Here is a 12,950-nt window from a genome sequence, read left to right on the forward strand (position 1 = left end):
TCTAATATAACCTCAATGCTATTACTACTTTTAACCCAATGGTTTTGAATAATTCTCTTTTTCTAGTCCAAAGGCTGTGTCTCTCACTGCTACTATATTTAAATAAGCCCCAACTGAGGAAACAAACAGAAAGCAGAAAAATGAGCTGCCCTAGCACTCTTACCAATGGGATGCTGATACCAGCACTCAAAGGAGAAACTGTCAAAAAGAACAGCCATAACAGAGAATTTTGTTCTTACATATTTTTATTTTATTGGGTTTTTTTACATTCTTTGATGGAATTTTTATGCAATTATTGTGCCACAATCTATGATACACAATGAAAATGGAAACCTGTCGTTTACCACTTACATTTCTATGTTAATTTTGTTTTCTGCCTCTGCATATACTGTGGCATAAATGCATTTATCATATTTCATGCAGCACTGACCTGCCTTATGCAAACTGAGCATACAATAAACACTGCCAGCAATATTTAGCTGCACTCAATTCTTGCCACAGAAACAAGCATTCATAAAAGCATTAAAATACTTTGGGTGATGGTTGCTGCCTATCAGCTTAATGTTTTGAGCTATAGAAATGGACAGGAGACAATCTTTGCTGCTGTCGACTGCAGTACTTTCCAAGTTCATTAGTTTCAAAAGACTGAATCGGCTTCACTGTTTCAATGAGAGAAAAAACCCAAGGCAACCAGCCTGATTTAAAAGGATGCTACTGAGTTTCACAATCATTAGACCAAGCTTGGTTCTGGATCCCATGGTAAGTATCACATCAATTTTATGCTCTGACAGAAGAATTATTTTTTTCACCATCGTGTAGTCTCCAGGCCAAATAAAGGGACAGCATAAGGCACACCTCCCTTTTTGGTAACCTGCTTGGACAAGTAGTACCTGATCGTAGCTATAAGTTTTTAATACAGCTTTTTGTTCGGACAAGACAAGAACCTTTCCAGCATCACCTGACTCTCTGAACCAGGCATAAACTGTCAAGCCTTATTATGTCTCAGCCGATACAGCAGCAGCAGGGTAAAACTTGCTGCCAAGAGCACAACTATGTCCCAGGAGCACGCGCAGAACAGGGAACTGGAGATGGGGGTGAAGCCTCATCTGTGTGTTTTCCAGTCACTTGTTATGATGTATCAAGGTGGCTGGTGGGAGGATCTAGTGCACCCCTCCAGGCACTGCAGGTACCACCTCCTGCTGCCACGCAGGCACAGCCATGCCTCTGCCTCCTACTGCACGGCTTACTCCGTTAATTGAGCGGTTTCCTCCGCCAGCCAGCAGAAAGAAGGGAAGAAGTCTCCAGCCACTACATAGTCTAGTGTGGCAGAAACCTGCAGCCACAAGGTCCACCCACACTCAAGCTCTCCCGGGGCAGAGGGAACGACTTCTGACAACGCAAGTTCTTACACTAAGAGGGGAGAGGAGAGCTGTGCCCACCTGCCCTCTAGCCCTGCGGAGGAAGCACAAGCAGCGTCACTCCGAGGCCACCCTGCTGCGTGGTGCCCCCCAGGAAGCCAAGCTCTATCTCCTGAGAAAAGAAACATCCCCGGCCGTTCCCTCCCCTCCGGCACCTGCTGTACACCAGCTGCCTCACACAGAGCCAGCTCTTGGAGGCTGTTCGATTTTATGTCCATACCAAACGTACACGGCAATTGATATCCTAATTGACAAGTAAACACAAGGGAAAAAAAAAATCAATTACTTCTTGTACAAAACCACAGTATGTGCCTTTGGTCAGTCAGCAACTGTTGCTTGCCTACCTTCCTCTTAACACAAAAAAAGGGTGACTAAATCAGGAATTGCCACTTCAGAGTTGAATTAATATCAGCAAGGAGATATAAGGGAGGGATTAGCACTGGACAAAGCAGAGAACCCACTACTTGCTGCACAAACACAGATTTCTCATCCAAACACAATCTTTTTTAGGGGTGCCACCAGGTCAAAGAAAAGCAGATCCTAGTAGTTTGGTGAGGGGAAGAGTGTTCATCCAAAATGAAGACGTTCACAGGACCCCACAGTTCCCTAATACCACAGAGCATCAAAGCAGGCACCCCAGGGAGTGGGAACAATTGGTGCTGTCACCTCTTCTGAAGTCATTTGATGCCGAATTCTCCTGCTGATCGCCCACTGCTCTGTCAGCTGTGGTCTTGTGTAGACTTCTTCCCTCCTCAACAACCCCCAACAAACCTTTTCTTGGTCCCTTTTATTTCTGCCTTCATCACCCTCCTCCACCTTATACCTGAGAAGTCCACACCACTTTTGCTACCACCCATAGTTTAGCAACTTTGTAATCTGCCTCCCTGTTTCCAGCCTCCTCCTCACATCACCAGACTCCCTCACCATCTCCTTCCAACAGCCACAGCCAGGACGTTTCTTAACGAAAGTCCTCTATCAACTATTTGCTTTTCAGTTTCATTACTCCTCTCCAACGTATCTAGAAGTAACTGTCAACCATTTTCCTTGTAACAATGCATCTTGTTTCCTTCGTGGCTCCCAAAGGTGCTCTCTTCTTCTTCAGGGATGTGCGTAACTATCATGCTGCCCATGCCTGCTCTACTTACTTACAGTAATTAGACAGTGCCCACAGACTGAGACTGGAGGCTTACAGAGTTAGACACCGCATCCTTGGGTAGAAGACTCTTCTTGTGCCGAAGAGGTCCCAATCTAAATAGACAAGTGACAAAACACGGTGGAAGAAAGTTGGAATTATTTTTTTCTTCTTTACAAACTGCAGAGCAAGATGCAGATTAATTAAGTCAGCTGCTGGATTGTTTTATCTAGTGAAGCAAAAAATACATAATTTCCAGTATTTTTCCCACTTTTATTTCCTCTTTCAGATGCAGTGATTTGAGAGACTACTCGTCAGAGATGGGTTGGTGCTCTGCAGTTAGAATGTCTTTCCCTCAAAGGCCTCCAGGTTGAAAGCTGTATCCAAGAACCTCCTGAGCGATACCAGATGCGTGTTCTTGTTGCCAGTGGCAGCTGCAGCAGCAGGCTCTCGGCCAACATACCTTTGTGACAAAAAGAATTGGGCAGATAAACGAGGTGAGAAGAGAGACTATTTTGACACTAAGAAGCATGAGAACATGCTGCTAAATGCATTCAAGTCAGCTTGGCAGATTTGGACGTTTAATCATCAATCTTTCTTAAATAAAAATCAATCTAAGTTGCACCATCAGTTATACCTTCCGGTCAGCCTCCCCCTTTTTTCCCCTTTTGTGTTTTCTCCCTCATCCCTCCCAGGGCAGGCAGCTACACTGTCTCATAATTATATAACTTGCTTTTGGCGATGAAGACTCTCATTCCTCTGACAGCTGCATGGGCAGATCCAACAGTCAATCATCTAAAATAAAGGCAAAGCTTCCTGGACTGAGCTCTTACAACCGTTTCCTCCAGAAACCTAATATTTGGAGTGAAATTCTTAAAAATTACAGAATCTTAAGACAACAAGTGAGAAAAATCCAGAAGAGCTAAGTGCTGTGCTAAATAGAAATAAACAAAGAGCTAGTTGTTATTGGTTTTCTTCTAGAACTACCAGGAGAGCAAGAGATGCATGATGTATTTGAGAAATGGTCATCTAGACTTTTCCCTCCTTCACTCAAGAACCCAAACTCAGAGGTTTTGATTTGTGAAGAACATGACTTCCCTGTCCTCAAATCAAAAACAAATTTAAAAGGGAAAAAAAAAAAAAACACAAACCAGCCACCAAGCAAAATTAAAAGCAAACAAATCAGCCCAGGAGACAGAGCAATTGTTTAAAGTCTCATACCATATCGGTCGAGTGTGGTTCACAATAGTGCGGAAACGAGGTTTGACATAATCGTAATATCCGCTGTTTTTGTGTTCCTCCTGACACCAAACTAGATCAGCACCTGGATACTTCTCAAGTTCTTCTTTCAGCAGGTCAAAGGGGAATGGTGAGATCTGGAAGGGGAGGGTAACTGGTGAAGCCTTCTCTTACATGGTGCTAGCCCATGGTAGGAAAGCCTTTTACCTATTGGGTATTACAACCAAGCATTGTAATTAACCATTTACTACCTAATATAATTGCTGTATGTTCTTTAAAGTGAGTTAAATTTCTTTGATTTATTTCATGCTGTCAGAAGTGAATACACACATATTTTATAGTTGCACGAGTATGAACAGAAGCAGGTCATAGGCCAGATCTGCTTTCCTACAGTTTTTCTACTGAAGTAGCTGTGACAATGCAAGTCTTTAATTAGTGAATGACAATATAGCTGCAAAGGGTACTATTCACAACATTTAAACTCAGCAGATCGGACGTACAAATTTAAGGTGCCATCATACTGTAACCTTCACTTTGTTACCTTGTTCTGGAAAAGTCATCAGGTTTTCTGGATCTCATTGTCCAGTACACTATTGATGTGTTCCTTCTCCACGAGGCCATGAAGGATTAGATAACGTCTTGTAAGATGCAATGTGCTATAAAAATATGATCACCATCCTTTCTGGCAAGAGATACCATGTAGAAGCATAGGAAACCCTTGCTGAAGGTCTCCCCAAGGACCATGTCTTCTGAGGATCATGGAGCTCACCTGTTCAAGTCTGGTTATAGCTACTTGTTTCTCCAGGTCTTGATTCTTTCTCTCTTTAACAAGATCATAGTACACTTTTCCTGTGCAGAAAATCACTCGCTTGACCTCATGTGGTGCCTGAGCTGCCAGCCCAGTCTCAGGAATCACACGTTGGAAAGTGGTACCTGGTTACAGCACAAATCAGAGAAGTGCTCTCAGTGGAACTGACACTGTAATAAAGCAGCCCGAAAATCATTCCTTTACCGAGCAAGCAGCAGGTTGCAACGGTCACGGGCTTCTGCTGCTTCTCTAGTCCTACTTTTCAGACCAGTAATTCTACTAAAGTGACTTTCAGCAGTTTAGTTTCAAGAAGCTAAAAGATTGTCAATAATCCACTCTTTCACACTTAATAGACAGAAACATATTAACAGTGGATTCTTTTTTAGCTTTGTGTTGTGCATTATACCTTTAATTTTAAATTGATTGGATAGCTCACCTTTGCTTACAGGTGTTTTTTCAGAGAATTACCTGAAATATTGTTTCTTCTTTCCACGATAATCTCAACCACGTAACATTAATATAAGTTTAGAACATTTTAGAACATTTTTATATAAAAGCATAGTACATATTCATAATGCCACTATGTCTGGCAACTGCAGAAATATTTACACAAACACACATATTACGGCATTAGCTAAAGGAAGAATTAGCATAGCACTGAGCCATATTTACAAGTGAAAAGATACAATTTCAGATGCATATCCTCACTGCTAGATCTCTTTTCCCCTGTGATATCATCTCCCAGGAGAACAATTTGCTTGGGATACATGAAACTGGAAGAGGGACTTGATGGTCTAAAAGATCCTTTTCTTTGCTCTCTGATGTGATTGATTAGAACTATTCCCACATTAACCAACTGCAAGGCAGCAGACAGTGGCACGACCTCCCAGTTTGAATCCGCACACCCACTTACCAGGAGAATAAGCTCCTGTTTGAACCATTTATCTTGCAGGGTGGAGAAAAGCGGCAGCACAAACATATGAAAGAGGAACTGATTTATGTCAGAATTATCCTGTCCCACTGAACAGCAGAATTCATAATTAAAAAAGACTGAATCCGCGCTTCATTGGGTCAGCTGAAATCACTATTCCTCTCCTTCTCAGCTTTCCATTAAAAATCAGAGCAAAAAGAGTTAGCTGAGAGTCAGCAGTACTTTACTGCTTGCTTCTTCTTCAGCAGGAACATGAAAATATGTCAGAATTCAATCTTAATTAGGAGTTTGGCCACTATTGAGGGTTAGCCTGAAGTAGAGGGAACTCCCACAACAAAATGACAAATCACAGTCCCTACAGAATTTCTAACCTGACTCATTCTACAAAGCTTTTGAACAGTAATCAAAACCAGCAAATGTCTTTGCTTGAGAAGCAAACTTCGCTCACCTACAAAAAGGAGATAATGCAATATTTAAGTATGTTTATACACTGTGACCTGCTTTAAAAAAAACCCTGAGCAGTTGCTCTTTTCCAACAGCAGTCAAGATGCCTGCTAGGACTGGAGCCAGACCACCGCACCTTTCATCACCCACTCGCTACCTTTCACTGCATTGCCTCATGCCGCTCTAACACATTCTAACCAGTGCGGGGCAAGACGGAGCACTCCAGTTTTTGGGATTACCTCTGCAGTCACTACATATCTCTTGGTGCTGATGGCACGCCGGCAGCAGCTAGGGTGGTCACCTACAGCTCTGAGCTCACTGGTCTTGCTTTAGATCACTGGTGTGACAAGGCAGCCCCAGAACTGAGTACTGTAAGAAGAAACGGGCCCCTTATTCTTCCAGATGGGCACACTGTGATCACAACCCATCCCTCACATCTGGGGGCGGGGGCAGTACAATGAACAATTCAATTTTTATATGAAGAAAAAAAAAGAGCGGAGGGACCTAACAGCCTATGCAGGGGAACAACCCTGCGGAGAGGAGGGGAATGCACTTTCCACTGCCTTTAAGACTAATGGCTGGTAACAAGATAAGCCTGTTAAAAATAAGAATCCATCCTTGAAAGCAGATTTTTCAGCGAAGTCCATGCTAGATCTCACTACAACAGCTCCACAGAAATTACGCCAAAGGAAAAGGCAAACTCTCCAGAGCAGATTCTCTTCTTCACTGTCTGACACGCGACTTGGTATAGCTAATTATTTGTCCATAATACTTTAAGGTGACCTACCAGACACCATTTCATCAAAACTGGATTTAGCTTCTGGATGCCTCAGCAGTGACTTAGGTGTCAAAACGATCAGCTGTAAGACAGAAATTTTTCCAACACTCAGGAGCTGCTTTATCTACATTATTACACGCAACATTTGTAAGACAGTTCATACAAAAAACACAAACCGATAGGCTATAGATCAAATTAGTGTGAATAGAAAACACAGTAAATTATTTTTTCCTGTTTTGAAAGCCTAGGAAGTTTCAAAATTATTCAGAAGATTTGGGTAGTCCACTCCTTTTAAAGGTTCTCAAAAACCATTGCTTGTGCTTCTCTGAGAAAAAAATCAAATCACAGGCTATGAACCAGTAAAATATCCACCAGCTGTATCTTAGGTTTTTGAAGTTCTAGCAGCAATCAGAGATGCAGATTATAGTTACGCAACCTGTTAGCTACACAGTATCTCAACAAGCTCATCTGAAGGCCTGCACAGCCAGAAGGAAGTAAAGCTGAAAAAATCAAGTTTTAGAACTGTAGTAAGTCAGAGCTGAGTTTCATTCCATCAAATTGAACCTGTGTTCAATTAGGGATCTTCACCAACGATTCTTGTTCTTTTCAACAGTATGTCACATGAAAACAAAGACACCTCTTTATGTGAGAGTTAATATACCTAGAATAATTAAGTCCATTACAGTAACTTTACCGGTTTTCTGAATGGCAGCAAGATCTGTCTTCTGAGGACGTGAAAGTAATTGGCTGGAGTTGAACAATTCACCACAATCCAGTTGCATTCATACAGCTGGGAAACTTCAAACTGCTCACTGAACTCCTGAGAGAGACATTAAAGGCATTAGAAAAAAGTCTAAAAGATCAGAAAAAAAAGGCTTGAAAGCCATCCTTCTATTTCTGACTCTCAGCAACTCCCTTCCTCAAAAAACTTAATTAGCAGATCTCTGCTGAGATTATATTATTAGCTAGGGAAGCCTCCCTGCAAATCATTCTCTTCTGTTTCTACTTCTTCCTAAAAATGTATGCAAATGAAGGCAAAAAGCTTCCATTAATTTCAGCAAGCTGGGAAGTCCAGGAACGAACGGTGAGGAGGACTAGGACTTCAGTAGGTGGAAGACACAAAATAGAACCCTTTTGAAAGAATCCTAAAACTATAATTCATTTTTTGAGTGTATAGTAACTCACTCTCTCCCACTTTTCAGTAGGTGTGCTGTCCTCTTATACTATCTTAATACATAAATTTAATATGTGTTATATTTATGTATTTTATTAATATAGGGTTTTTTTAATCCATATCTGTGTGTATATATATTAGGTAAGCATATATATCGGTATAGGTACAATAATCTCATTACAGATCAGTACCTACTTTCTATGATAAAATGTGTAACTTGCTTATTATGCAGAATTGGCAATGCTTAAACTAATCAATCAAACAGGTCTTTATTCTGACAGTGCACTGACGAAAATCACTTTTATATGAGGAGAGACATGGCTTTGGAACTATCATTGCCCCAAGGGTAACAAACTCGGCTAAAACTCAAACATCCATTTTATTTTGCCCCTTTTTTTTTTTTTTAAATTGGTGGGCTTTTCAATTAACATATAGCAGTGTTTCTTAGGAAATCCACAGTGGGGAAGTGGATGCCCAGTATCCTGTAGAGCTACGTACTTTACCTGTAGAAATGAATGACCAACATATGAAGGTCTTAGCTGAATCAAATGTAGAAGTTGCTCATTTTCATGTTCCCAGCAGTACAATTTAGCTCCATTGCAAAAACCCAGGAGCAGTCTCACTTGGCCTCCTTTAGAAATTAGCTAGAGACACCTCTTTGCTGTACGCACAGCAATATAAACAAGCAGAATCACTGTCCCTGAGGAACAGCCATAAAAAGATAATGCTGCCAGAGATTAATTGTATATGACCTCAGCATTGAAATGAAGCAGCACATACTGTGTACTTCCATTACTTTTTCTGGGATCAAGTTAACGTTACACCAATTCTTGAAGATAAATCTTAACCCACTAAACCTGGCTAAAAGGATGGTTCTTACAAAAAAAAAAATAGCTCTGAGATGTGAAGAGCAAAAAAGAGGACACGGACTTTGACAAATCTACTTACTGGATAAGCATCAGAATCATCATTGCTCATCTGCAGAAACCTCTCAGGCCTGGCTGATGAATGCTCTGGACCCTGGTAAAGGTATCATTTAAAACAACATTAAGAAGCCAAATCAGCAGTTAGACATCAGTCGAGGTCACCCACTGCATAAGCACCTCCTGCCACCCTGCAGCTCTGCACACCTGCCCCCCCAGCCAAAGCATCAATGGCAGCAGCCGTCAGAGAGGAGAGGACACACCACAGGACTGGAATTCTTTGTCTTCTGTAAACTGTTTTCATAGGAGAAGATTAGATTTTACGTGGATTTACAATGCTTTTACCAGCTGCAAGTAATTTCCAGCCTCAGTAGAGCTGCACAATGAAGACCAGGGAAGGGGCAGTAGGTCCACGTGGGCACAAGAATGACCTTGCTAATGCTGGGCAAAAAGAGGCTGGAGGAATGTCAGGAGGAGAAACACTACGTCCCTCAGTGCACTGCAGTGACTCACTCTTCTTTGCGCCAAACCAGCCTTGCATGAGGAACAGGACCAAACACAAAGGTAACTGCTGACTATGTGCGCTGTATTAGCAACTCAAAAGCAGACTCAGGATCTCTCTACTACCATTGTCCACTGTTCAGTACAGGACAAAACAGCCTAGGTGAATGCTTCAGCTAAAATGGATCAAAATACATATACGCATCATCTGCCAAACTAAGCTATGATTAATTTCTGCCTCCTCAGGAGGTATTTTACCTTCTGTCAAAGTACTGAACACTCACATCCACTGTCCTGCTAGCAGTAGCCAAGGTAATTTCTTCTGGTGCACATTGTTAGATCCATTTTACACTAGCAAAACACGCACACTGGTCACAGACAATATCAGGGATAAAGAGTGTAACAGAATCTAGTATCTTCCCTCTTGTCCTTGTTTATAAGGGATGAGAGAAAGCTGTGAGAAATATGAGAATGCAGTGTGCTTTTTTATTTATTGCCAATGCTGGCAGCCTTTGCACATTCAAGTGACAGTTGCTGTTAGGAAGGACTTTCATTTTGGAGACAGTTGCAAAGTATTTTAACCTGAAGACATAAACCATTAAACCTTTCAAATCTCTCCATGACTCCTAAGCTAACGTTCATAAAGACCTCCTTTCTGTATATGGCAGTCTCTCATCGTAACTTCCTCTGTTGAAACCTTAATGTATGATCTCCAAAAATCACTCATTATTTTGACAGCTAGTAGCCCACCTTGATTCAACACGTCATCCTCCCTGCTTCCAAGCACAGGATTCACTCTACTTCATGGACTAAGGGAATTCAAAGGAAAAAACCCACTCCACTGGCAACAAAGGAGTAACACAAACAGCCAGGAATTGTGCCTTGCATAATTACTCTTTTTAAGTCTGTCTCCACTTTTGAGGTGCCAAATAATCTGGTCATAAATGGGCAAGGGCTTGAGAACAAGAGGCAATGCCACGCAAAGCTATGGTGCACAGTAAGAGTCCAATATTGCAATACCTCTGCTGTATACATCTGTTTGCCGTAAATCAAACCCTACACTAAGTACAACCTATACATGTACAAACAGAGTGCTTCACAAGCACACTGAATTCGGTATGCTGGAAACAGAGATGTTACCAGCAAACAATTCCAGGAGAGACACGTGAGGCTTCCCCAACAAACACGCATACAGTGCCCCAGCAACAACCTCCATCCAGGGCTTCAACGTTCACATCCATCTTTGATTTCTCTGCTGACAGCACCACTCAGATTGCAGGCAACTGCTGCCTGGGAGTGTGGGGCAGCCTTTATTTCTATGGTGACCACCCATCCAGTGAGACCTGTACTGAATCCATTAGCTACTTTCAGATGAGTCCCCGAGGAGGCATTAGGCAGCAGAGTCTTTCAATCACAGCCAACTTGCCTGTGAATGCATGACCTAGAGGTGAATGGGATCCATATCCCATTACGGATCCTTCCCCAAATCATTCTGTCCCCAACACTGTAGTTATAGAGAGAATAACACTCCTGTAATGGAAGGCTCCTCTGGGAAGATAACGGATTTCAGCAGCCTGGTGGGATTCTTAAATATTCCAAAAACACCTGACGCTAGTAGCAAAATAAGCGTGTTTCAGAAGATCAGGGCAAATCTTAGCTGGCAAGTGGCTAGGAGAAAAGAAAGATTAATTGTATTGTAAGTAGCAGAGAACCATCTCCCTTCAGCTGAGTGCTTCCCTGCAGAGGACCACACCTCCTGCTGGGGGCACGTTCAGGCTGTCCCTCAGGATTCATTTTAAAAAAACTGATTTATCAAAACTCTTGTGCACAGCACCAGACCCTTTATTCTTTACACACAAATGAGTATGGAAAGCCGCTCATAAGACATGAATCCACCTCAGTATATCAGGACAGGATTATAATTGAATGGAAATAAACTGTTTGTGAGAAAGGAAATGACGCAGTTTGTAGTGAAAGGGTGTAGAGTATTTATACAGATGGCGATTGCCACTGTGGCACATACTATGCTTTTCTTAATAGAAAACTAGAAACATACATGCATTAATTCATGAAGGATAATGCATTTGAAAAGGAGAAAATTAACCTACCCTGACATGATGTTCACATAACCTTTACAAATAATTTAAAAGATCTGAAGAGCAATTCTACTGCTGACACAAACTTCATATAACATTCTATAGAGAGCTTGCCCATGCCCTTTCCCTCTAAGATACTCTCTAGTTCTTCCTACTAGCCACCAAAGAAAAGAGAGTCAACAGCTAGTGGAAACATTTTCCTTTTCAGAAAGAGGAAAATTTCTTACTATATCAAAGTTACCCAATATCAATGATTTTTGAAGAAGTTTTAAAGTTCATTCAATATCATTTCAATGCAGGTGAATTTAGCGCAGCATTTACGCAGAAACACTTCATGCAAAATAAAACCAAGCAAGTACTGCTAGATACTCATGATTTCTTTCTTACTGTATGCTAAGAATCTGTCTTTCTAGGGGAAGAAGGCAGTGTTGTAGGGAAAGATACAGAAAAACAGAGAGAAAAAAGGTAAAAAAAAAAAAAAGGCAGGGGGGGAAAACACACCACGAAGAAGGACGCAAAGCTCAGAGCTCAGAAATATTTCTCAGTTTTCTTTGGTTCTCACCAATGAATCTATCCACATTCTTTTCCGTAGCACTGAAGCAGCCCAACATGCCAAACAGCGCCTTCCTTCCCCCAGCTTCATATCACCATCGTATCCTAAAGACACCTTTGGCTTTTACAGCTGCAGAAGGAGACACGGTAGCCAGCATTTCCCTCCCGCACACGCCAGCCCATGGCCCTCACCATTCCTTCCATGCCGTGTGGCAAGAGCAGGACAATCCCGTTGTGACGGACCCACTTGGCCTGGCCGGAGCTGATGAACTGGTCTATTATACACTGTGCCGTGTTGTGGAAGTCACCAAACTGGGCCTCCCAGCACACCAGGGCATTGGGACTCGCCATAGCGAAGCCAAGTTCAAAACCTGAGAACCAAGAAAGTAGGGAGAATTAGAAAAGAAACAGACTGGCTGAGAATTCTACTAATTTCTCATTTAAAAAAAAGTTAAAACAAAACCAAGATGAGAGCATGAACTGGATTTTTGTAGCCCTGTTGTAAACCATGCAGTTTTCAGTAGTACCGTTTCCATCAGAAAGATTAGCAAATGTTTTCCAATACCGACGCCAATCCTTCAAACTTTTCCTCAAACATTTAAATATCATAGCAGTTTTAAAATGAACGAAAATCCCTCCCTTAGCTAAGACTTTCGTGTGATGCTTTCCTGAGACCTCACTGAGGTAAGTAGCATCTTTTCCTGTAAAAAAAACACTTACAGCCCAGGACGAGTTCAAGAAGCTACTTGCTAATTTTATTATTTGCACAGCCCAGCAGCCCTGTACAACAGTGTCTCATCCCCCCCATATACAGGCACTGAACAAAATTATCGGTGACATCAATCTTCAGGCTATGGGCAGGATCATAGTCTTCAGATAATCTTCAAAAGAACTTCAACATAACGCGTCTGGTACTTGGGTAAATGATCCTTTTTTTGGCAGGGTTGAGGACCT

At 41.8% G+C, this 12,950-nt stretch overlaps 1 protein-coding gene across 1 annotated transcript in view; it reads right to left on the reverse strand.

The window, feature by feature from the left end:
• Positions 1-237: 237 nt before the first annotated feature.
• Positions 238-12,950, reverse strand: part of OGDHL (oxoglutarate dehydrogenase L) — a 58,753-nt gene continuing 46,040 nt past the window's right edge. The window contains exons 17-23 of the mRNA XM_063338401.1: positions 12,189-12,367; positions 8,873-8,944; positions 7,445-7,570; positions 6,760-6,832; positions 4,559-4,722; positions 3,772-3,926; positions 238-3,013 (exon numbers count right to left, since the gene is read on the reverse strand). Of these exons, the coding sequence (XP_063194471.1) occupies positions 2,890-3,013; positions 3,772-3,926; positions 4,559-4,722; positions 6,760-6,832; positions 7,445-7,570; positions 8,873-8,944; positions 12,189-12,367 (893 nt within the window). The 3' untranslated portion in view covers positions 238-2,889. The remainder of the gene's footprint in view (positions 3,014-3,771; positions 3,927-4,558; positions 4,723-6,759; positions 6,833-7,444; positions 7,571-8,872; positions 8,945-12,188; positions 12,368-12,950) is intronic.

The sequence above is a fragment of the Chroicocephalus ridibundus genome, chromosome 6 (genome assembly GCF_963924245.1).
Source record: "Chroicocephalus ridibundus chromosome 6, bChrRid1.1, whole genome shotgun sequence".
NCBI classification, from domain to species: Eukaryota; Metazoa; Chordata; class Aves; order Charadriiformes; family Laridae; genus Chroicocephalus; species Chroicocephalus ridibundus.